The sequence below is a fragment of the Lygodium microphyllum genome, chromosome 11, assembly GCF_053477565.2.
Source record: "Lygodium microphyllum isolate KBCC chromosome 11, Lygodium_microphyllum_v1.1.10, whole genome shotgun sequence".
NCBI classification, from domain to species: domain Eukaryota; kingdom Viridiplantae; phylum Streptophyta; class Polypodiopsida; order Schizaeales; family Lygodiaceae; genus Lygodium; species Lygodium microphyllum.
This window is the reverse complement of record NC_141145.1, coordinates 36,696,653-36,723,238: the sequence shown is the minus strand read 5'-3', so window position 1 is coordinate 36,723,238 and position 26,586 is coordinate 36,696,653. Positions and strand designations below refer to the sequence as shown.

At 38.4% G+C, this 26,586-nt stretch overlaps 1 protein-coding gene across 2 annotated transcripts; it reads left to right on the top strand.

The window, feature by feature from the left end:
• The first annotated feature begins 592 nt into the window (after window positions 1–592).
• Window positions 593–4,038, top strand: LOC148028708 (phosphatidylglycerophosphate phosphatase PTPMT2-like). Of its 2 annotated transcripts, none has more exons than XM_087687496.1 (7): window positions 593–930; window positions 1,051–1,482; window positions 2,305–2,427; window positions 2,573–2,666; window positions 2,757–2,839; window positions 3,045–3,134; window positions 3,245–4,038. In XM_087687496.1, exons 2-7 carry the CDS (start codon window positions 1,258–1,260, stop codon window positions 3,701–3,703), a joined length of 1,074 nt encoding a protein of 357 aa, XP_087543622.1. In that variant the 5' UTR covers window positions 593–930; window positions 1,051–1,257; the 3' UTR covers window positions 3,704–4,038. The 2 variants fall into 2 exon arrangements, with proteins under 2 accessions (XP_087543622.1, XP_087543621.1); XM_087687495.1 differs by having other exon boundaries at window positions 1,038–1,482.
• The last annotated feature ends 22,548 nt before the right edge of the window (window positions 4,039–26,586 follow it).

The window sequence follows — 26,586 nt, the reverse complement described above, 5'->3', positions numbered from 1 at the left end:
GTGCACCACACATGGGGTGGTATTTGGGGAAGAGAACCCGACTCTTTTCCTCCCATTGCCACACAATCACACTTTGTGCCAAATAGAGGAGTGGGGTTTGCTTATCCCTGAGCAAACCTCACAAACCTTTGCAAAAAATGGGGTTTAAACTCAAGGTTTGTAGGGTTAAGGAGGAGAGATCGATTTTGATTGGTCCGCTGAATGGTAGCTGCGCTTGTCACCATTCCCAACCGTAAAATTTGACATATTGTTAGCTGCCTATTTTGTCATTCTTTGCGTGCACAAATGAAGCCATAGTAGGTGCGACCTTAAGGTTGACAGGAGGGACACAAAAGACCACTATCCGCATTAGCACTAGGTGTGATATGGCTCTAAAGCACAGTGCCGAGATGAGCAATGTTGAGAATCCCGCCAGCTTGCACGGTGGTCCGGTGCAGGTGCATGTGCGCCCAGTGTTGAACGTGCATGCAGGAACAGGCTCCTGAAAAATAACACAGGCAAGAGAGAAAAGCTTAAAGAAAGAAAGAAAGAAAGAAAGAAAACCGACCCACTAGTAGTAGATAATATTGTCATGTTTATCCTCAAAATCCATTTGTTTCCCTTTTCTTCTCTCTCTTTCTCATGTCTTATGTTCTGATGATGATGATGATGATGCCTTCTCTTGACACATGTGCGATTCTTCTTCGTCCTTGAGGAAAACGCAGACGACGATGCTCCCTCTTCCCTTCCGCACGCAGAGCAAAGTTATGGCGATACCCTGTCTAACATGAAGTCCTCCCCTTCGCACATACTGCGACCGTCCCGCCGCGCCAGATGCTTCTTCGCCATAGCTCTTCCCCACTTGCCATCACAGAATGAGCGGATCCCTGTATAAAATCTAATCCAGACAACGGACTTCTACTGCTACCCGCCTTTTCATCGCAACGCAGAGTAAATTCTCCCTCCTTTTAGGGTTTATCTCATTTCAAGCTCAGATCAGGCACATTTCGTTGAATTTCAGGGTTGTGATTTTCCGATATGGCTGTTTTAAACGTCAGATGGGCAGTGCAGGCTTCAGCGTTGAAACCAGAGCATATGTCAACTACTAGCGGCGCTTTCTGATTGATGACGCCTTATTGGACTTTCTCAGAATCTTGGCAGAGCAACTTAGGGTTTTGAGAGCATTTGATGTTCGATTTGTAGGCCAAAGGAATTGCAGATCGTTTTCATTGAGGGGGTTTACAGTCTAGATCGTTCGAGTGATACTTAACATTAACTATGCTGATTGAGCCGGCTGAGGATGGGGATTCTGTGGAAGAGAGCCTGGAAGAGAAGCTCGGTGAAGAAAAAGCCTTGGCACAGCCTGGTGTTAACTCTGAGAAAGTGGCTGTGAAGATGTTCATCGGTGCAGGAGCACGGCTTCTTTTCTATCCTACTCTGCTTTATAATGTCATTAGGAACAAGTTTGAGCCAGATTTCCGATGGTGGGATCAGATTGAGCAGGTACGATTTCTGGTCATGCAGCATTTGACACTGTTGAACATATATTTGTTTTACTTTCTGTCTGATATTCGACTTGGCATAGGAGTAGGTTGTGCTTATCTCCCATTCTGCTATATTTCATGGTCTTTTTTGGAAAGTTTGTTGATTGCCGGTCACTGGGTTAAAATCTTGGATGTGACCCCTTTGTCTCCAACTCTGAATCTATTGGTTGTGAGCTAGGCAGTTCTAGCACCAGTGTCTTCACATGTGGGGATAGTGGGGCTATTTATCAGTTGGGTTTAGCTGTTCCTATGGTAAGATACATACTGCTGATTTTTTCTTTGCCTCTGTATTTAATGAGACTGGTCTTGAATCGGGGTGTCCATGTACATTGGGTCAGTGTTTTCTGATTGTTTTGTTTGTGGAAGTTTAATTCTGGAGAGTCACTTTCCTTATTGTTTGGACAGCAGCACTCCCATGTGTTTGTCATAAGTAATTTTTTTTTCTCATTGGAGAAGGAGAAACAGACTTGGAAATAAATCTACAATATTGGTGTAGTGCTGCACAGATGTCTTCATCTGTCAGTTGGCAAACTGTTAAAGAGTCTTTGAAAAGCAGTGATAATTACACAATCACCTTTTATGTTAGGTTGTTTCTTTGGTCTTCGTGATTTTGGGGTAGCCTGCAAGAGCAGAGGAGAACATGCATTACATGTGAATAGTTTTAATACTCAATCACTGGTTGATCAGGTTGTAAATGTTACCAGGAAGAATTATTTAATTTTTTTTTTCAGGCATGCCATTTCTGAAATGTATACTTTTTGGTTTTGTGCTTCTTGTCCAGTTCTTACTTCTAGGTGCTGTTCCATTTCCCAAGGATGTTTATCGTCTGAAGGATCTTGGTGTGGAGGCAGTCATAACACTCAATGAGTCTTATGAGACTCTAGTTTCAGCTTCCCTATATGAGGTCTTGATACTCTTCTCATTGTGCATTTGCAAAAATTTGCGTTTGTAATGTAGGGAGGATTTCAGATTGAGCAAATTGTTTCATTTTTATGTAAAACTTCCTAACTTCAGTGAAGTCTGATGGTATTTTTAAAACATGTTCACAGAGCCAAAGGATCAAGCATTTAGTAATTCCTACACAAGATTATCTTTTTGCTCCTTCCTTTGAGAACATCCAACGGGCTGTTGATTTTATCTATGGTGAGGGTTATGCTTTTGTACATAAACTGAAGCAGGTGTAACTTTGAGTACAGTTTAAATTCTCAAAGGTATATCCAACTTTGCTGGCAGAAAATGTACAGCAAGGAAAGACAACCTATGTACACTGTAAAGCTGGGAGAGGACGAAGCACAACGATTGTTTTGTGCTACTTGGTGAGCAAGTTTGTGCTATTTTCCTCGTGTTTTCTTAGGTAAAGATTTAAGTGCTGCTGTTAAGATGTCTATTTTGAGATCACATAGATCATATACACATTTTCCCTTTAAGTTTCTATGGCTACTATTTCAAGTAGACAGTTGTTGCCTTTTTGCAGCTAAATGTGATAAGCCTTTTGCTGATTTCTTATTGCATGTACCACAGGTAAAACATAGAGGAATGACCCCATCAGAAGCATTCCAGTATGTTCGATCTAAACGACCACGTGTCTTGCTAGCGGCTTCACAGTGGAAGGTTAGATTAACAGTCTTCTTTGAATTTGAAGGATTGGGCTGTTCGCTAAGCCAACCTGGCAAAAAGTTTATTGTTATCACTACTTAAAGAGTAGTGTTGGTGGATTGCAGGCTGTGTTAAGGTACACAGAACATCAAAATTACAAGTGTATGAGCTATTCTGCACCATCACACTGGCCCCTAAGCTTACATGGGCATGATGATACTGGTCAAAATGATGCACTGACTGATTCCCAAAGCAGTTACTGTGGTGAGGTGCCAGTTTTTATAACTGTAGCAGATCTCAAAGGTTACAAAGGGATACAGGATGCAGGCCTGATTGGAAATGGGTTCAACAATGACCTGGGAATGGTTTATAAGGTGCGCTTATTGGCTGCAAAGAGTGTTGTGGGTGTTGCCAAAGCATCTGCAACCTTGGCACGACTGTCTTGCATATGGCTTGGTTGCCAGGCAGGAAACCAAGCATTCAAGCTGACTTTGACATGTGGCACTCAGTCTGTGGATTACCAAGCTATGGTGCCTCAGCATATGGTGTCCCTTCATGTTTGCCAAGGACTTGTAGAATGCTAAAGAGCATTCTGACTCCCAAGGAATGCTGTTGTCGTCTGTATACGATGAGATTGTACATATGTCCTTTTCTAATAAAACTCAAAAAATTGTAAGGATTGAGGTTTTTACTTTCTGAAGGAATAAGGGAGCCAAGAATTTGCAGTTTATAGGCAAGGAACTGTACACTGAGAGGGTTGCTGCAGTGGGCTTGATATGAGTCTTCACGACTTAAAAAGTGGTGGCAAGCTGGTGATGATGGTGGTGGTGATTGTCATCTCTTTTGCATTCGGTGGTTGTACACTTTACCTCCATTAAATGGGCCTCTTGTTCCTATCACATGTCGTGTTTTCTGCCTCTCCTATCTCTTCTTATTGTGCCTGCTCTCATCTTAAATGTTATATCATGGAATAGTCGAATTGCTTTCTGCATTTTTTGGTAGCCACTATTGACATACGTTCAATGGTTGCAGATAGTCTGGATCACTTGCATAATGAAATGGAATTGCTAAACGAGTATGAAATGATGGTAGTGATTGCTGTTTCTTTGAGATTTATGTTGGACATGGCCACAATGACATGCACAATGTCTCTGTATTATGTTTCTATTCTTTTCCCCCTCTTTATCCATTTTTTCTTGCTTAGCCCCTGGGGATAATTTCACATGTGGTGAGTCTTAATGGTTGCAAACCAGGAAAGTTAACTGGTTGAAAGTTGAGCTCCTGAATCTTATTTAAATGCACTCAGTTAATATTAATTCAACTGTAATGATTTAATGCATATTAAACAGTCTGGATCACTTACAGTATAGAATCATTTACAGCTATCATGCGCCAAGGCTTTTAAATGGATGAATCATATACCATGATGCTGCATATTTTGTATATTTGCTTTCATGTTAATGGATGTGTCACGCCTTGTTTGACCTGCCTCCAAGAAGCCCTAGGTGCTGCACAAAAATTCTAAAGCCACACTGAAAAGATGTGAATGAAACTTAAGCCAGCCTATTGAGGGATAGGCAGTATGCGGCTTCTTTGCTTGTGGTGGTCTATAATAAGTGTGGGTCTCCATTGTTTAAAATGATCGGCGGTCTTTGTTATGGCAGCCCTTGCTCAACCCCCCGATTGGAAGCCTTTGTACAACTAGTGAGGCTTGATAGGATGCTGGGCATATGAGAGGCTGTGCAGTGGTTTTGTTGTTGCCTTGCCTATACTAATGCCACTTATGATGGTGTGATGGCATATATCGTGTGGATCCTAAACTTGGAATGAGGTTTGCCTGACCTTACTTAGTATGAATGATCCACTTTTGCAATGAATGCCCTCGAATATTGGCCGTATGAAACCTTCCTTATCTCTTATAAATGGGAGCTTTTGTTTCATATATTTTCTTCAATCGTATCATAATTGAGAAGTTCTAGAATCTGGTCCTTTTGATTTTAATATTGTTCCAGATAATCTCAAACGAGTTCTAGGTAATCTCAAACTGAAAGGCAATATTGCTCGGTACAGAACACTTGCCACACTTGCAATATTATCTAGACAGATGTATATCCCCTTACTTACATAGAAGGCCTTAGAAATGAAGTATGCATGCTAATTAAAACATGTAAATGTGCGAATCATTTCTAGTTCGACTCGTAAGAATCACGTGCACAGAATCATTACATATATTGATGTGTTGAAAACATTAATTTTGCTCATTCTTTTGACACTTAATCTTTCTTTGTAATGATTGCAGTAGTAAGGTAAATGCATACAAACATCGGTTTGTTTCTTTTCACCAAGGCATATGTACATTCTATCCAATTTCCCAAAAAAGTAAGTGTGTTTGTAAGAGCTGAATCTATGCTGCGCGGAAGCTTTACACGATTATTTTGGATTGTTTGTCTTTGTTGTTGCCCTTGACATCTATTTGCGCTTTGGTGTTTAGATATTGTCTTCCTTTATTATTGCATGTACTTTGTGGGGGACCTTCTTGCTATATTGAAGATAATGGTGCAATAATATTTATCGGCTTAATTATTTCATATTTTATTGATCATAGTGGATGATTACTTTTGAGTTGAAAGAAAATGGAAAGAGCAAATTGGTGAACTTAAGGGAGATTGAAGCTAATGATGTAAACTTCATTCTCATTAAGAAGATTTGAGAGAGTAATTTGAAAGTGTGTGTCTTTCCCCCCTATGTCTCCAACATGGTAGTAGATTCGTGAATTTGATGCCATTAAATTTTATGTCACCACTTTTCCACCTACTCATCAATAGGATTCTTGGCATGCGTGTTGGTATTGTGCATATTTGAAGCATAATTTATAAATGTGCTATCTTAGAAGGTTGTTCTTTTTCATTCATTTGTACATGTACTTTCTTAGAATATTGTTTTCCATTCATTGTACATGTGCTTTCTTATAGACTCTATTCTTTTGTGAGAGTGCACAATGGAAAGAGGAAAGTGAACACGGAGAGGAGACAGAGAGAACATAGGAGAGAGAAGGAACAATGTGGTTGCAATAGCTAAAGGTATAAGGTTGCAATAGTTATCCCCAACGTGCAACTCTATGCATCAGTGTGGGCACCAGCAGAAGTAGGGGGATGAGAGTAAGGAGGGTTCGTTGATCATGAAGGATCAATGATGGATAATGAAAGTGGGAGGGCAAGCCGCCTCTACGTGAAAAAGAGGAAACCAAAAGCCTAAAAAGAAATGCACTAATGTGCCCTCCGTCTAAAGCATCTAAAACACATAAAATGACAAACAAAGACAATGTTAGAGTTCCTAATGTCCTCATTAAACTCAGACTTAGGCTCACAAGTTGAAGATGAACACATGAGACACACATGGTTGCCAACACCTCTCTCAGATTCTGGATGTGGTGGAAGGCCAAAGGAGATGCAGATTTGAGGGTGGCAAGAAGAGTACTAATGCCGATGTAGTTCGTCAATGAAGAAAGCCAGCCAAAGAGCAAGATCCCCTCTCCATATAAAAATCCGATCAAATGGAATCAAATGTGCCATAAGCTTCATAGAAATACTAGGGACCAAGGGTGAAGTGGCAAGGAATGGGGGCTTGATAACAAAGAAAAGGGATATCCACATAAAAGAAAGGCCCAAAGTAAACTGGAAACCTTGAAGAAACTCCTCACCATCCTAGGAATCCCCCTTTGAAACACAAAGGGCCAGGAAATCCATAGCTGCATCACCAATATTGTCCCCTTTGAAAGGGATGGGAGGTACGAGGGAACCACTAGAGGAGATGGTGGGGGATGGGATGGAAGCTGTGGGATAAATGGTGCGCAATTGAGAACACGTGTGGCAATAGACAATTGCCTTGGAGGGCCCTGCACAAAGGAAGAGGAATGGAGCATAGATAACCCCCTCTCCTGCCAACCCGTCACAAAAGTGGCTCATATAGAAGAATCCTCAACAAAGACAGCTGACTTGATGAGACGCTGGTCCTGAGTTTAGGAAGGCCATGAACTAAGAGGAGAGAGAAGCCCAAGTTTGGAACATATAGGGCCTTAGAAATGGAGCATGTTGGATGGTCATACAATAGAGGCAAGGTGCCAACACCACTAAGAGACACCAAAGAAGTGTAACTAGTAGTGAAGGTACCCTTTGACGGATAGAGATCTTGTAATAAATCACCATGGGGAGTCATAGGACTCGATGTCAGAAAGACGAGACACTTGAAGAAGGCTCCTTCACTTGATAAATGTGTAGAAAACATGAACTCTGTGGTAATAGTACGTGACGAAGTAGAGATAGACAAAGGCTCCAATGTAGATCCACCTGTTACTCCTGGATGAAGGTGAGGGTATATCTTCTAGTACTTCTCCTTGGGGTGCGAGGTTGTCCCACAATGAGGACATGTGGGATAGCCTCTACACTTCTGCACAAAAGTTGTATCAAAGTCGAAAGATGACTCCAACTTCTTCCTCTTTGTTTTCTTTTGCTAGGCTTATCCTACATCTGTAGATAAAATTGTAGAAGCACGACAACGTGCACGGCTCTGCAAGAATTTGGCTCACTATGACACGCATCATCCTGCTCAAGCACCAATGGGACTAGCTCCTCCTAAGTGAGTCTCCCAGCTACGAGAAGTCAGAAGACTAGTGTAGAACACATCATAGGTTAGTGACGCAAGAGAAGTGTCACAACTATGTCCTTCAAAGAAATGTCTATACCAAGGAATGAAAGCTCATCCTGAATGTCCTCCCTTCTATGGATGTGATCCCTCATCATAGGGGAATTTGTGATAGAAAGTAGTGGTAGCTTCAACTCAAGAGATAATTGATACCCAAATGTTGAGATCCAGAAGAGAGATGCTAATCTTCTCCAACAAACCAATGTAGTGGCGTGGACATGTTTAACATGCACGAGCATCTCACACCATCATGAAGATCCATGGTAGATTGGGGTATAGGAACTATAACAAAATCCCAAAGGTCACAGTTGTCGAGGAAACACTCCATGCAACATGACCATAGAGGGTAGTTCGTCCCATCCTTGTTGGATGAGAAGAGAGAGAGAGGGTAGGACTAGCATTAGGAGATGCCCTCAATGCCAATAGATAACTAGAAGCCTTGAAATAATATAATGGGAAAGGGTAATAAGATGGTGATCGGTGTGAATGATCATGAACCACACAATCCCCCATAGCATACACGTCGGCCATAGGCATGTCCTTGTATTGGCAAGCCAAATGCTACGTCCCACTCAAGCATAATCTAGATGAGATACAAAGGATACACATGATCATGCGTTATTGACTTTATTTATCAAGAGAGCAACTATATTAATGTATTTGCTCATTTAAAATTGCCAAGTACACTTGTGATGCACTTGCTAGAATTTGTATCGAGTGCATAGTGAGGCATGAGTTTCTTACTCATGTACATACTTGGATTCTAAGCATATAAGTAAGGGTGAATCCATGGGTACATTTCTCACCAATATGAACTATTTTAAGGAGCAACTTGCTATTGTTGATGACATTGTTTCGGATGACACCTTAGTTTAGTTTTGCAAATTCATTGCATCTCATTGTTTGAGCCAAGTGCTATTCCAAAAAAGAGTTGATAAAAAATTTGCTAAAGCCATCAAAAGGGAAAGGAAAAGGTTGCTTCTATTGCTAGCTCAAAGACCAAATCCAATTCTACATGACATTTTAGTAAAGAAAGTTTTTCTCTTGCTATTGCAAAAATGAAGGCCACATTTTCAATGACTACTAGAAGTTGCATGCTAAGGAGAAGAAGAAAAGGGAGGAATCTTTGGAAGTTGTCAATGTATCAAACTTTAGTTTTGAAGACAAGGATCCTGCATCTTATTTTCATGAAGCCTATGCATTCACCACACAACGAATTTTGATTTATAACACATGCATAGTAGTTTTGATTCCCATGTTTGATATTTTTATAGTTCTATTACTGTAAAGTGAAGAAAGAGAGGATGGTAGTAATCGATGTATTAAATGTTAGTTTTGAAAACAAGGATTCTGCATCCTATGCTCATGAAAAATATGCATTCACAACACAATGTAGTTATGATCCTTTTACTTATAATGGTTGTATGGTAAGTTTTCTCATGTTTGGTATTTTTTTAGCGGTGTTAGCAAGCATACTACTCTGCATAAATTTTGGTTCTGCTCCTTGGAAACACATTTATAAAAAGGCTCCATTCAGTGCCAACAATGCGTCGTATCCTAATCAAGGTTATAGCTCGTAGCAAATCATAGTAAACTTATTCTTTTAGTATTGCTTTATGTGCCAAGTAAGCTTGTTGGTAAATTTTGCAATCATTAAAACTAGTTTTACATATATCTTTATGATATGTATGATCCGTGATCACAACCATGGTGAAATTATTATTGGTTCAAGGACGATTGGTTGTAATTGGTACTTTGTAAAATTTATTGATGACTATAGCAAAGCCATATGGGGGGGTTACCCTCTAAAGCCATTAGGGCCAAAAATGTTTCAAAAAGGCACTTGTAAGAAAATGGTTAAGTTGCTAATTAGAAGAGGTTTTGAAAGAAAAAACCCTCCAAATTTGGCTACCTCGATGTGATTAATGAGAGAATATATGATTCATTGAAGAGGTCGGCCATTAAATATCTTCATTCTTTAATGGACGTTAAGGGTCACCTTTTTAGTCTTATTCTCTTGGAACTTGCAAAATTTCATATTTTTGAATTTTTGCACCAAAAGACACTCATTCATTCCTCAACATTCATTTTCTGCAACTCTATTCTTTTTCCTTCTCTACGAGATTGTTGCCCTGTTAAGGGTTATCCACCAAAATGTTTACAAGTACCTCTTCTAGCAACACAAGCATAGTCCCACCACACAAGTATAAACTTACTATTCAACTAGATCCTGTTTATTTATCTTGGAGGAGTATATATCATCGAGCATTGTTGGACAAGGACAAAGCTAATATGTTACGATTACAAGGAAAGAAGCATGTAGACTTATGAGTGGATGTAAATATTTATCCAATAGACCCTTCTACAGGTAAACATCCTCCTTTTTACAATATTCACGACTTCATAAGGTACGTTGGAGATGGTTGTGATGGGATGCTTGGCTATTGTATGAGGTTATATTCTATATCTTATGCATTTAGATAATAGATACATGAAATGAAGAAATCATTAACATCGGCATAAAAAACTATTTCTAAGCTGACGAACAAGAATGATGTCCTAGAAAAATCTAACAAGTCATTGCAAGAAAAATTACTACGTTTGAAGGAAACTCCAATAGGATTTAGAGAGAGAAAAAGACCGCTAAAGAATATAACGGGCTTGTGTAGTTGGGTGAAAAAAAGGAGACTAAATCTTGCGAATGTCAAGATTGTGGGAGAGAAGGAAGGAGTCTCACTTGTAGCTTTCTTGCTTGCACAATGGGGGAATACACACAAGGGTGGAGGCTGAAAAATAGTTTTCCTCTTCTTAGTTGTGTAAGCCAAAAGAACTCTAGTACAAGGAAATAGAAGAACCCTATATATGGGTCTCAAACCAAACTCAACTAACTAAGGTGGCATACTAACTGAGCCACGAACTAGAGTAGATAAGGATAGCTGTCATGTAGCTATTATTCATGGGTGGTGTACCAATCGCATCTGCAACTGACAAGTCGGTGACATAAATGCACAATGGTCACCCTGGCATATCACGAGTGGAGCTCGATATCTCAACAGCGAAGAGATGTATCTCTAATATTTTAGGCATTAATATTTGAGAGAACAATGAGAGAATTAAGCTTATTAAAGAAACCATGACAAAGAAGGACATTTTTAGGATTCTAAAATCACGTGAAAATGTAGACTTGAGAAGCCAAACTTTGAAGAGTTAGTGAAAGATTTAAAAGGAACATTGAAACCAAATGAAATAATGGAGATGTGTGATAGTATTGGTATCAACCTGTAAAGGTTATCGTGGTCTCTCAAAATTGTGGTTTACAAATCTTAGATGTCATAGGATAAGTGCATTTGGTTTGCCTCTGCCTTTTGTAGTTTTAATTGCTAGGACAGCCAAGGAGGATTCCAAATGTCTTTGGGGAGTATGTTCATATAGAAGGATCTATGCCCTATGAAAAGCATACAACAAAGGGTTTTTTTTAATACAACACATTTAATAATATTTGGATTGATCTTAAAAGAGTCCAAATTGCAATGGTCCGTATATATAAATTTACTGTTCAAGAATGTGATGGTATTTTGACGTTTGCACTAAAATTAGATGAAGCACAGATTCAAAAGGGACAAAATGGAGACAGTCTCTGCATTTATATCATGAACAGGGCATTGGATTATAGTAATGGTAGAACAACAATTTAAGATACAATCCGAGATGGAACTTTGGTGGATTGGTGCGGCCCAAGGATTAATCCACTGAAAGTCATGAAATCCTGAAATGGTTGTTCTCTCATATAGGTATTCCTGATATTATAAAGTCTCAAAGTGAAGGGAAAATGTTAGTAGTCGATGGTGTTGGTAGTTTTAATGTTGAGTGGCATATGAGTGCTGGCTTGAAAACTATCAAATGTATGCTTGGAGTAAGTAATGGGGCCAATGCAAAATATCATATAGGTATTCCTGATATTATAAAGTCTCAAAGTGAAGGGAAAATGTTAGTAGTCGATGGTGTTGGTAGTTTTAATGTTGAGTGGCATATGAGTGCTGGCTTGAAAACTATCAAATGTATGCTTGGAGTAAGTAATGGGGCCAATGCAAAATATCCTTGTATTTATTGCATGGAGAGTTTGGGATCTAAAGAATGGAGTACTTTGTGGGTAGCAAGAACAGTCCCGATTAGGAACTCCATAGATTTGAGCAAGTTAAAAAATGTGGATGGCTTATGGGATCCTATTATTTCAATCTCTTTTTAAGGAATGTTCATATTTGTACATTGCACGCATAGATTAGAATAATTGATAAGTTGCTTAGGTTGTATCTTGATTATGCATATTCAATAAAACCAATATCTTTTTGACAGATGACTGCATTGATAAATGTGAGGCTTTACTCTCAAAAATGGGTTTTCATGGAGGTTAAGTTTACCTGAGAAAGGATCCAATAGCCTCAAGGAAAACAAGAGATGTCTTAGCAGATGCCTCAATGGGAGGGGGGGGAGGGGTTGCAAAAGCTAGATGATTTCTAGGAAATCATACATGTAAACAAACGAGTGCATTGTGGGAGTGTTGGAGAGAGTTGTGTGCAATCACAAAAAATGTGGCTAGTACACCACGAGTGGCATTCCTACGAGTGGAGGTTTGGAGACATCTTGACATATTTTAAAAAGTACTCAGGGAACAAAAGATAACATCCAATTATTCAAAAGAGTACAAACGTTCAATTGTAAATGTTGTTCAGGCAATTAAGGAAGCTTGGGGAGAAAAGGATATTACTTTCTACTTGGTAAGATAGACATAAATTTGAGTCTTTGTGCTTTGAAAACAAGGTTTAATGATTCAAACTGATTTTTGCTTTTATGGGTTGTCAAAGCATATTCTTCTTGTTCATGGGCCTTATTTTGTGGAAGAGCAAGGGCCCCTAGCAACTTACAGTAGCAAAGGTATGGAGAAATCTCACTACCAAGCATGTACGTGTTTCTTTTGGAACACTAGACGCGGAGGAGGAGTACTTAAAACCAATGCCCTTGAGGAGTTATTCAATTGGTTTTTTCGAAGAGAGACTGAAGAACACAACAAATTGCAATGGAATCTAGAATACCGTACTATTTTCAAAATATTTTATACATGGCTAGCTTTCAAGAGCCTTTACATCCTCATCCTCCCCAAGCATTTTTTCTCTATAATATAAAAACTTTTTTTCCTTGTATCCAGCTATGGACTTGATATCTGTTTAATTTGTTGCTAAAGCATAAGATGAGAATGCTAGGAAGTATCCAGCCCTAGAGGCAAAGAAGCCTGGACCATAACCAAATATTTGGATGGCTGCTGCCTTTTCTAGGAACATGACTTTGTGCGCATTGTATTGCAAACTTCAATATCCAAGGAGCCTTGTAAGTGCTTTCACACATACAATTGGCTATGAGGCCTCCTTTGAGAAAGTGCTATGCAAAACCAACAGAACATTGGGATCAATCCTTGATATGTAATGCCCAAGTGTAACATCCTTTAGGGAACTACCACTAATTCTTGATCATTTGCCTCTTCCCAAGAAATTATCCTCATATGCAATCTCCAACTATAAAATTAGAAGTCAGAATGAAAAAAATAAAAATATGTATGTGGTTTCACGAAAATAGAAGAAAGAATTACCGTTTGATTTTCATTACTCTCAAATTTACTTGGATTCCATAAACTAATTAATGTCTCCTTGATATCCTTGAGTTCCTTAACATATTCTGACTCCTCCCTTCCAAAATTGGAGATTCCAAGCTTCTCTTGAAATTGGTCAAACTCATTGTCAACAACGTGTAACTCTCTCTTAGCATCTCTTATGTTGCTTAAACATAGGGAAAATGCATCCGATGCATATATAAACTTATCATCTAATACTTGAATATCTAATTTTAGTAAGATGCCTTTGCAATAACTGCCAAGAAATAATCCTCCCTCAAATTGAAAAGGATTTGTAGATCAGGCAATAATATGTACTCTTTGTCTTTAATTGGGAAAGTTGGCAAGGATGGAACAATGAGGTTGGAAGGGGCATCAGGTACATCATCAACCTCTTCATTGCTCTTTTCAATTATTGTCTCTAGTGCTTTAAATTGAGCAATGTTTAGGTCTTTTGCAATTGATGCTTCCATTTGTGGGTCTACTTGCTCCTCAATATCCACATCATTAGCTAACTCTTTATGAAGACAACAACTGGACAATATTGAGGTTTCCTTAAGATTTTCATCAAGTTTGATGGGGTACTTCACAAGAGCAAATACAATAAATGTAGCAGACTTAAGTATAAGCCTGCATTTTTTTGGGTGGTGTAAAGAGCATAAATCAGATGCATAGAATCTATTAACCTGACACATGAGATGCAACTGAAACTTCGGAGGCAAATGATTCCCTAGGCAATGTGGATTTAAGCCTTTTTTAAACCTTTCCCAACTTTGGAGGGTGACATGGGTGGGTTCTCACCTGAAATTTTCAACTAGCACAAATACGGAGCAAAAGAAGTTCCTACAAGAGGCCTAGAAACACTATTCACGTTGATCCTTACTTCAAGCTGATACAACATGAAGGGAGATTGACATGAGCTAAAATGTATTCTTATCGCGTCGTATTAGAAAAATATCGACATGGCATGATCGTCGCATGTGAAAAGACAAAGCGCCACACTATCGTGCCATATCAGAAGCTACCACACACGTTGAACACAAAGGAGCATGGGCAGGTCGTAGGACAACATTGTTGATGGAGAAGATCAGGTGGACAAGAAGGGGCGTTGGGAGAAGACAGTGAAGACAAGAAGATGATGTAAACAGAAGGCGGTAATGGCAACATGGATGACGAGAGAAGACGGTGAGTGTTAGAGTAGCGTTAGAGTGACCAACAAGATGGCATGTTGATGGAGACGAGATACAGGGATGACATGTTGATGGAGACAGGGCGACATGGGGACGGGATGCATGGACGACACGTTGAAATGAAGATCATGGCTGCGGGGAGGAGTACAAAAATATGGCAATGAGGATGCAAAGGTTGGATGACAGTTTGCAGATGCAGGTGTCACGGACGACAAGTTGAACAACGACGATAGAAAATTGCGAAAAGAGTGTGAAGTAAGACCTTGATTCATTATATAGGCCGTGTGGAACAGTCTCAAATAGTTAGGAAACCCTAAGTAGAGAACAAATAGCAAAATGACACGTGTACAAAAACTCCAGTGCATATATAGGGGCTTCCCATTTTGTGTGAAGCCCGTTTCACACTTTTTGTCTTCCTTGATGTATGTCTCACACTCCTACCAATTCTGTCCCCGTCGTTCGTGTCACACATTCAACATGCTCACCATTTCTGACATATGCACAATATAGCTTATACATCATGAGGTGTTCTCCCAAACTGCCTCGGAGGCCCTTCATTGCGCCGTAAAGAAATCGACCTTTCGATGATACGACATGAATATTAGCCCTGTAGAATCCTCCAGCACAACCATTCGCGTCGTATTGGATCCCTTTAGAGGTATGGAGAGACCACACGATTGAGACTTAGTGGCTTGAAAGTGGCTAGATTGAAACCCATAACATTTGCGAGCTAAATTGGCGTTCTTGGCTTGTGCATTGCAATTGAGTGGTATCACGATTGGGCGCTTCATTCTCCGTCATAAGCCTTCTCCATATCCATGTGAATAAATCCATATTGATGCTTGTGAACATTTAAGAGAATATTAAGGATGGTGTCATGGATGTGCCTTTTGTGAATAAATCCATATCGATGCTTGTGAACATGCTGGCCAAGAAAAAACTTGATTCAATTAGCTAGGGTTTTAGCAATTACCTTGTAGGGTATGTTCAACATAATGAGAGGCCACCAATGGCTTGGTCTCTATCATTCAACTACCTTGGGTATGAGTTGCTTGATGATACCTTGATTGGAAAACTTGGTCATAGAGCCCAATACCCCAAACTAATTGAGCGTATCACATAGGTCTTGATTGGCAAACTTGGTCATAGAGCCCGCTACCCCAAACTTATTGAGCATATCACATAGGTCTTGTGAGCAAACATCCCAAATAGCTAAGAAGAACTCCACCAGGGAAGCCATCCGAATGGGAAGCTCGACCTTTGTGCATGGACTTCATAGTGAGGAGCAGATCATTAGTGGTAAAAGGCCTCAATAGGGCTAGAGTATCATATAATTGACAAAAGCATCCACATGCTCTAGGAAGGCATTAGTCCCACATTTCCATTCATCCAAAACTACAAAGGGGAGGTTGACTATAGCACACATATACTTTTTAAATGCATCAAAGATACCTTCATCATTAGAATATATATTGCCATCCTCATCTTCTATCATGGTCACATTTTCTCTCTTTTGCTTCCTCTTAAGAGAATTGAGGTAGGGAAAGGAAGGGGCTACATGCAAAAGCCATGGCTTTAGCCCTTGGTCTCACCTTAATACTCGAAACTCCTATGTTCCATACCTTTAATAAAAGCTTCAATGTCTTGCAAGTGACAAAGTAATAAAACATCACCATTTGCACATAATAGAGCAGCAAGTGCACAGTCGTGATACCACTCAACAAGTGCACATATGGCACGATTGATGCACAATGAAGTTCTTTTGGGTCCCTATATCATGTTGTATTAGCATTTTTTCTGATACGGTGCGGTAGTGTTTGTTCTGCATCAGGAGCCTCATCTTATTGTGTCGTATTAGCATTTTTTCTGATACAGCATGATAGTGTTAGTTTTGCATCAGGAGCCTTATCTTATCGAGCCGTATTGTCAAATCTACCTCAGGTACTCCTGACCCTTAGCTTGCACAAATGATGGCTAGGACAAAGCAAACTGCAAGGAAGGTTTAGCTGAAGAAACCTTCAGGGGAAGGTGAAGAGGAAACATTCGAGGAGACACATGAAAATATTTTTTTCCTTGCTACCCTTGTTGGTGTTGGAGGTGAAGTTGAATCCTCAGAGAAATCCAAATCAACTAGTGAGGTTAAAACTTCAAGTTCCCTTCTTCTTAATCCTGCCCAGGAAACCCCTTTGAAGAGAAAGAGAAAATCTAGATGGTTCTACATGCAAAGTTGTTTTGGAGAGATCAGGAAAGCTCAAAAGACCACTGGCCATCTCATTCCAAAGGCTTCTTTTTTCAGAGTGGTCAGGGAGATATCTTACATGTTGTCTTTAGTTGCTTCTATGGAGGGCCTCAATAAGGGTTGTCTGCCCTACTTTGCTTACATGAGGCAACAAAGGATTTTTCAATAGATTTTTTGAACAATTCATACATTGCAGCAGCTCATGCACATCGAATTACATTGATGAATAAGGACTTTAGTATGGTTATAGTAGACTTAGGTATAGGTTCTATATTTTGATGTACCTTTTGATCAATGTTCTATATGTTGCAAGGTACATTGATGAATAAGGACTTTAGTATGGTGAGTAGACTACTAACCATACCTTCAACGTTCTATATGTTGAAAGGTACATCTGCCAACTATTGATCAAAAGGCATTTGAAATGCTCAATATTCCACCCAAGGTGTTTAGAAAATGGAAGGAGCCATCGGCACCCAAGGTTGAGGATGTTACTCACTTGTATCCTACAAGGGTTGCAAGTGAGCGGTAGGTTGTCTTGGAGGAGAAGAGGAAAGAGATAATAGAGAACAAAGATGTGATTTGGCAAAGACAGATTGAGTCTCTTGGCCTTGTGAACTACGAGAGGATGGGAAAAGTGTATGGCCAAATGGTCGTAAATGTTTCTATTAATCTTGAAAAAGAAGAGTACATCAGCATATCTCCTGAAAATAAGGCCCTATTTGAGAAAAAGGATTGTCAATTAATAGATTCAGTAGTTTTATGTTGTTTGAGGTAAGGTCTTTTGCTTCTCTTTGTTTATATTGAATTTTTTCAAGGGTCCTTACATTGCATTCATTCTCTTATTCGTTCTTTACTTTGTATATAGGTCATATATTGCTTCTCTTAGCAATGATATTGCTAAGAGTATATTTGTTGTTGATCCACTTCTCTTTGTGGGTTTGTTTTCAAAATCTAGTTCAAATATTACAAAATTTTTTAAGCACTTTGATAGTGTCACAAACCATCATATATTTTTTCCATATGTTGAAAGGTACATCCCTTAAACGTTCTATCTCTTGATGATTTGTCTTTAGGGTTTTTGCTCACTAGTGTTTTGGTTCCCAGAGAGCATTGGAGCCTAATCTATATCGACATCCCCACAAGAGAGGTCATCTTTATGAATTCTCTTTTAGGAATTCACAGCCAATCAAATATGTACTGTCAACGGATACTCTTTATTATCTTTTATTGGTTAAAGTTTATACTATTTGCTAATAAGTTAATATTTACAGTGCTGCTAAACTTGTTACTACCCACTTGAACACCAACTTTGAAAACATTGCTGATCCTCAAAGGCCTTTTAAGGTTCTCCTTCAAGAGGTCCCATTGCAAAATGACATATATAGTTGTGGGTGGAAAGTGATTTCAAATGCTTCAAGGATAATATATTCAAAGTTATTGAGAGAAGTCCTTAGGGCAAAAAAGGCAGGGGTCCAAAAAGAAGAGGATGCTTGAGATTTCTCCATTGAAATTTAATCCATCTCCTCTAAAGCCCTAGGAGAAAAGAGCGCCTGAGAAAATCAAGTTCTTTGAGCAACCAAAGAAAACACCTACTAAGAGGAAACTGGTGACGACGAATGAAAGTAATGAAGATGAAGCAACTATTCCAAAGAAGGAGAAAATTCTTGAGGGTGGAGAAGTTAAAGATCAGAGAGAAGCTCATCCTGAGGGTGGAGAAGTTGTAGACCAACAAGGAGAAGCCAAAGAATAGTTTGAGGGTGGAGAAGCTGAAGATCAAATAGAAGCTAAATAATAGCCCATTTTTCTATTTGTACATAAGTAAATTCCCCTTGTATATTTGTAGTACAATATTCTAACCCATGATGTAATGAAATCTCGTTTTGGTCTTACCCATATAAGGTGATTTTTTGTTCATAGAATCACAGAGAATTGTAAAGTTTATGCCAAGCGTTTCCTATAAAATTGTACTATAATTTTGTAACCCATGATATAATGAAATCATTTTGTTCCACGAAAGATGATTTGTTATTTATAGAATCATTGCAAAGTTTATACCAAGAGTTCCTTTATAATACTTATTAGTATGTATAATTCTATGTTTTTGGCAACAATATCTGTGAGCAAAAGAAAAATTCAAAATTATTTATAGGTGCATATTCATGGCCCGAAAGTCACAACACTAGGAGGCAAATAGCTCATACATGATCAAAGCACTTATCTCTTTTTCCAATTATAGTACCATTTACCTTGAACTTATATCTAGGAGTAACATTGTCTAGAAACTCCAAGGTGTCTCTTACATACTTAAGACTCCACTTTGAAGTAACGTTCACCTCCTTTACTTCTTGTGCAGTAAATTGCACTGTAAGTTTCAATGTCTTACAATCAATCTCTGAATCTAAAGGAACCAAAGCACCCACTCTAAGTTTGTATCTTATGTAATCAAAACCTGTGACAAGGGATTGTCGAGATATATCATATGATAAACCCAATGATTGAGGGCATACATTGCACCTTATAAAGTCACCTTTGTGGTTAGGTTCCTTGGCTTTCCAAGACAAACCTAAAATTTTGTCCAAATCTTCATATGAAAAGTTTCTATTTAGCCATGAAGCCTTCATCCTTTGTAAACATGTTGTTTTGAAGCAAGCTACAAAAACATGCAAGGGTAAAAACCATGATAAGTGTACTCTTCTCGAGATCCTTTTAGGAGTCATAGCCTTTTGAATATCTTGAACAAATTTGAGTTTAAAACGCTCCATTGTTGCTTCATTGGGCATCTCCCAATCCAAAGATGAGAGACTTGGTAACTACAAATCTTCAAGGTATCCATGCACACTTGCTCTTGAGAGAACCACATACTGCACATAATACACAAAAATTCCACTTTTATAAAAAAAACTCGTGGTTTGATCAGCATAAATGATGTTTGTAAATTCTTTATGAATGGCATGGAATGTTCTGTTGAGGCTCTTTACAAGTTGCCACTCAAAACTTGTTGATGGAAAGATATCTACAACCAATAGTCCACTATTTAGCATTTTCTTCAAACAAAACAATATAATCACATATATTTTGCAACTCAAACTTACATTGTGCTTGCTGAGAAAAACATTCCCATGGAGCCAAGTACATATCTCTAGCCATGTAAACATGTTGCACCAAAGCAAATCATCCTTGAGGCATAGTTTAGAAAGCAATGATGCATCCCTTCTAGTGATATGTGATATCCTCCCATTTTGTTCTTTTCACCTTATGAGAGCCCCCGCAAGATGGTAGCATTGTAACCCAATCATTTATAGTAAATGTTTTGGGCTCTCATTCTCCATTTGTTCTTATAGATGGTGCAAGAGTTTATGGAATGAGAAGGACGCCTTGTGGACACCATGTAAAAGATAATGAGCATGCAGACAATGTGGCAGAGAAAGAAACCTAAAGAGAGAGGTCAAGGATCCCAAGAACTATCCGATCTAAAATTTGGGACAATGTAGTAGACAATGTGGCAGAGAGACAATGACTATAAATAGCTCAAAATCCCAAGAACTAGCCGACTTAAAATTTGGGGCAAAAAATATCGCTAATGAACATTTTAATGCTGGTCTCTGACCAACATTTAATGTTGGTAAAAATGCCAAAAATGCTCAAAAAAATGCCAAAAAGGGTGGACAATGTCCAATAGGTGAGGTAGGTTGAAGAATGCAGAAATTGCCACGCGAAATGTACATAAAATCTCGACTGGAGGAGAAAATGTATTGAAATGCAATAAATTGAGTGCTCTAGAATGAGCTACCTCCTTCGTCAAAACAAGTGATAGACAGGTCAGAACTCCTAAAAACCTTGTCTGACTCAAACTAAGGCTCATAGGTAGGGCATGACTGCTAACACCCCCTCTTAGATCCTGGATGTGGTAGAAGGCCAAGGGAGAAATGGATCATGGGGGCAGCAAGAGGAATGCCAATGTCGATGAATTCTATCGATGAAGATTTTTGATGAAGAAGCTCCTCGTGATCTTGGAAAGCCTCCTCTAAAACAATAGGGGCTAGAAAATCCATAGTTGCATCATCGAGATCGTCCCCCTTTGAAAGGGATGGGGGATATGAGGAAACCATCGTAGGAGAGAGCCCTGGGGGATGGGAAGGAACCTATGGAAAAGAGGGTGCACAAGCGTGAATGGGTGTAGTAATAGACAACTGCCTTGGAGGACCTTGCATAAGAGAAGGGGAATGGAGCCTATAAAGCTCACTCTCCTACCAACTTGTCACATGATAATAGCCCCTGTAGAAGAATCCTCAATACAAATGGACTGCTTGGTGAAGAAAACCTAGGTACCAAGCCTTGTAAGGCCATAAATTGAGAGGAGTGGAAAGGCCAAGTCCAGAACATAAAGAGCCCGTGAAAGGGAGCACGGCATGCAGTTTGGAAATAAAGGCAAAGTGCCAACACCACAAATAGGCACTAAAACAATGTCACCAACAGTGAGACTGAACCCTCAAAAGGGCATAGATCCTGCAACAATCACCTCATGGAGTCATATGACTAGAAGTGCCACTATCAACTAGCCAAGGCCTCTCAGAAGATGAGGCAACCACTGAAGAAGGCTCCTCCAAGTCAACAATATGAAGGAACACTACTCATGGGTAACCGCTGGAGTAGAGGTAGAAGGCTCCGATGCGTGGGCTCTATCCTTAGCCTCTCTGACGAAGGTGAGGGTACTTCTTCCAACATTTCTCCTCTAGATGTGTCCCTTTCTCACATTATGGGCATAAAGAGGAAAGATTGAGCTCTTGAGTTGAGCCGATCCCATAAGACTGCACAATCCATCAATGATCCAATGATGGGATCCTCCACTAGTTAAGGAATAGGGTGGGTAACAAGCTCCCAAAGAGCGAAGCTATCAAGGATACACTCCACCTTACATGACCAAAGCAAGTAGTTGGAACTATCAAGCTAGTCTTCTTTGGGCAAAGAAGGGATCACGGGCATTTGTATAGAGAGTGCCATGGAAGGCATATGAAGGCTAGTAGAACGATCCTTTTGTGAAACATGGAGAGAACAGGGAGGAGAGGGATCTTGTACAAACGAGCTAGGTGATCTCTGATCGTTGTGTGAAGAACTAGAATGAAAATATCTTTGTCTCTCTCAGAGAAAGAAATAGAGACCTCATCCTCTAAGTTAGCAAGGAATTGGTGGTAAGATATATATATATATATATATATATATATATATATATATATATATATATATATATGTATATATATATATATGCAAAACACCCACAAAAAGTTGCGTTTGACCCCAAGATAGGAGGAATCAACCACAGGATATAGAGATCTCGATGTAGAAGGTTCGACCAGCTGTGAGGGAGAAAATACCGTCGACTACTCATAAAGGATGCAGAAGCACCAAAACATTGATGTGAATGTTGTCACTTGCTCCTGAAAAAAAGGTTACTTTTGATTGCATAAGATAGTTACCTAGCCAATAGACAATCACCTCCACCCAGTAGGCTCCAAATGATGACGCCTGAGCACCAGATGCTATCACAACAGCTACTAGGAGATTTCATTTTTAGCAAACATAGATATGGATGGCCTCACAAACTCTGTGTCACTCTCAGATACCATGTGAGAGTGCACAACAAAAGAAGGAACTCAAACACAGAGGAAGAGAGAGACAATCTACAAGGGAAGAAGAAAAGAAACTTGCACTGAATAAGGAACAAATACTAAATATAGAAGGAGGATTGGTTAGTCCTTGCATGCAGCCCATAGCGTCAGTGATGAGGGCACTAGATCAAGCTGATGATGACGATAGCATTGAAGACAGAAGAAGATGATGGAGTCGAAGTGTGCACTTGCCAAGGAAGGAGGAAAGATCATAATCAAATTGACTACCAAGTGGGAAATGGCTAAAAATCCCAAAAACTAGCCGACCTGAAATTTGGGGCCAAAAATATGGCCGACTAGCATTTAATGCTGGTAAAAATGCTAGAAATGCTCAAAAAATGTCGAAAAGGGTGGACAATGTTCGATAGGTGAGGCACGTTGAAGAATGCTGAAATTTTCCTAAAAAATGCACATAAAATCCCGACTCGAGGAGAAAATGCATTGAAATGTAATAAATTGAGTGCTCTAGAATGAGCTATCTCCTCCGTCAAAACAAGTGATAGACATGTTAGAGCTCCTAAAGTCCTTGTCTGACTCAGATTGAGGCTCACATCAAGGAGATGACAAGGCATGACAAACACGACTACTAACAAAAACATAGACTTTGTCTCATAATTTTTGGTTCCAATTACCTACTGATATGTATCCCAAATAAGGCTTTGTAATAGTGACATTGTATGAAGCTTGGCATGGTAAGCTTGCATCACATATTTAATGTTATTGTGTTTATGCTCTTGTACATACAAAACAATGAATAAATTTGGGTGATAAGTCATGAAACACATTTTTGTGGGGTAGAATAATGAAAGTAAAGGGTATACGATTTAAATGCAATGAAAGTAATTATTAGTAGAGATGTTGTCTTTACTGAAAATATAGTTACTCCTTTTCCTTATGTAAAAGGTCACAAAACATATCACTCATACTTGATACACTCCTTCCTTTATTGATGCAAATTGACATCTTGATAAAAGGTAATCAATACTTTCTCTAATGGTGTTTGCATCCACATCTTTGCTCTAATGGTGTTTGCAAAAGATAAAATATGGTGCACAGCCCCTACATTTTGCTATTAAGGACTCGAGTCAAATTTAAACAAATTAAAGAAGGTTCTTCATCGTCTTATGCAGGCATCTTAAGATTTCTATGAGAAGATAAATACACACTTATTGACTTGTATGTTTTGAAATAGTTAGACTAATAGTACATGCTATGGCAGACAACAAAATGGCTCACAATTGATCATAATTTAAATGTGGATGATTTGCTTCTTGTTTAAAAAGATGCAACTAAAATTTTGGCCTTCAAAAACAAAATTCACTCCACTTTTAAGACATGGGACTGCTACACTATTCTCATCATATTTCTATAGTGATGTGTATGAACATACTTAGGCAAATTGAGGCATTTTCCCCCCTCTCTAGGAGGTTCTTTTCCCCTTGGCCTTATATATATGCCTATTCATTTTAGAGTCTAATTAGTCTTGAAAATCTTTGCTATTGATACCTCTTAATACACTTTCTTTTGTTCTCTCTCAAGCTTCTTTTTCTCCAAGCTGTGTGTGTACATTCCTGTAACCCTAGATCCAACAACTGGTACTAGAGCGCACTTTGATCTCGTGGGAGAATTTATCAATACCCTTTGCTTGATTTTATCAAATTGAGATGATATTTGACAAAAGCATTCACAACCGACAAATACATAGGTCTTCTAAAATAAGGGCTGGACACTATCACATTTTTCATGCACGTTCATTTCAACCTTAATTTGCATTATTGCAAGTAGTATGTAGGATATTTTTCCTTTTGTGTAAAATTTTTGATAGTAGTCAAATTTGGAGGCATGAGCCTTTATAGTCTTCTTTGTGGTGTGGTACATAGTAGATTGATTTTATATTTTTCCTCAATATAGGTATCTTTTGCATCAATTGTAGTCAATGGCCATGGCTGTCAATAATGGTATATTTTATATGTTGGCTATTCAGGACAAGTTGGATGGAACCAAGTATCCACTATGGGCTTATATGATGCATCATATATCAGTTTGCAAAGGGGCTTTAGAACATTATAATGGAATTGAAAAATGTCTTGATGGTGTTGTGGATCTACAAGTGTGTTGTTGAGGATGTTGTAGAATCTTATTTTTCTCAGATCGTCACCATTACATACTATTGAGCAAATTGTTTGGATGGAATAGATGTAGAGGCTCATGCCTTGATTGGACTATCTGTTAAACTACTTAAGATACTTTGGTATTTGTAGTAGCAAGGAAGAAATAATGCATATGTTGCTTACTTTCATAAGCAATTAGAGAGTGAACATATGGATGAAAGTGACTCCATGGACAATTTTTTGACAAAGATAAAATATCCTAAAGAGTAATTGATTGTTGTAGACACTTCACTTGTGTAGACTATTCTCAATGGTCTTTCTAATTCTTATATTTACATCTACTCTTCATTGATGAAAGGAAATCTAAATGCTTTGTCATTTGATGAGTTGGTTTTTGTTCTTTTTGTTCTACTACAAAGAAAAAATCTTGGTAAAACATGTTCGTTATATATGTTATAGATCAAGCTTTTATGAGTATTCAAAAAAGTGAAGGAAAAGTTACATTTTCTCCTAGTAAGTAGAAATCTACAACTGCTACTCAAACAAAGAAGGTTGATAATAATGAGAGGAGAAATGAGAATAACATCTATTATAGGTATTGTAAAGCAAAAATTCATGTCATTAAAAAATGTCCTAAATTGACCATGGCAAATTCTTTATATATACTAGCGATCAATAAGAATTTACTATCAAATTTTGCACTTGCCAAGCTTGGCTTGATTATGAAGCTTGTTAATGATAGATGTACAATTCATGATCTCTCGTCACAATACAATTATTACATCTAGTTCACTATATTTTGGGATGAAAAAGATAAATAGCTATGGTAAATGTGTGAAAGACATGGCATATGTAGTTGCAGATTCATAGGCTATTTCAAATATAAAACTTTGGCACTGACATTTTGGTAATCTGAATTTTGTTAGTTTGTTGTACTTGTAGAAATTTGATGTGGTGTCTTTGTGCCTACTCTTGAGGCATCTACAAAACATGTTTGTGAGGGATGCATATTGGATAAAATGTAGCGTGCTCTCTTTTCAAAAGATGTTTTAGTTAGAGTTGTTCGTAATTGTGGCACTTGTACATAGTGATGTTTGTGGTCCAAATGCAAATATCATCTTTTTGCAACTATATGTACTTTGTGACTTTCATTGATGATTAGTCCAAGTATGCACAAGTATTGTATGATAATTTATATAAAAATAAGATGATATTTATTTATTTATTTCTAAAGATTTTATTTGTCCCTTTACTGCATGATAGTGACTTATTATTTGTAGTGCCGTGCTTGCGTAGCATTGATCGCATTATGCCTAGGAAATAGATGGAAGGGAACTATTTCTTTTTATATTTGTGGTGAGTAAATTATCAGATAGAGTTATGCAAATAAATTATGTTTATATTCAAAAAAGTAAATTTTGGTGCATGGATATTATTATTATTATTGGGTATTTCTATTGTGTAGATTTATTTGTGGTGTGCTCAAAATTAATTATTATGGATGTGATCCTTGTATTAATGCCAAAGGGCTAGATAACTTTTGTAATAGGTCTATTAGATAGAAGATAGAAAGTATTAGACCAAAAGCATGCCATTAGTGTAAAGAAAGCAACACAGTTTGCTAGCATGGCATTAAAATTTATTAGAATCATATAAAGTGGGCACTCTCCATTTTGATCAAGGGGACGTATATATATATAAGGAATTCAATGCAAATCTAGATGAAAATGGGATAAAAAACTAATGTATAATGCCACATACACCACAACAAAATAGTATAGTTGTTGAGAGACATAATAAATCTCTCATGGAGATGGCAATGTACATGATTGTAAGTTAACTTTGCCACATAATTTTTGGCTTGAGCTTGCTTTATATGCAACTTATCTACTTGA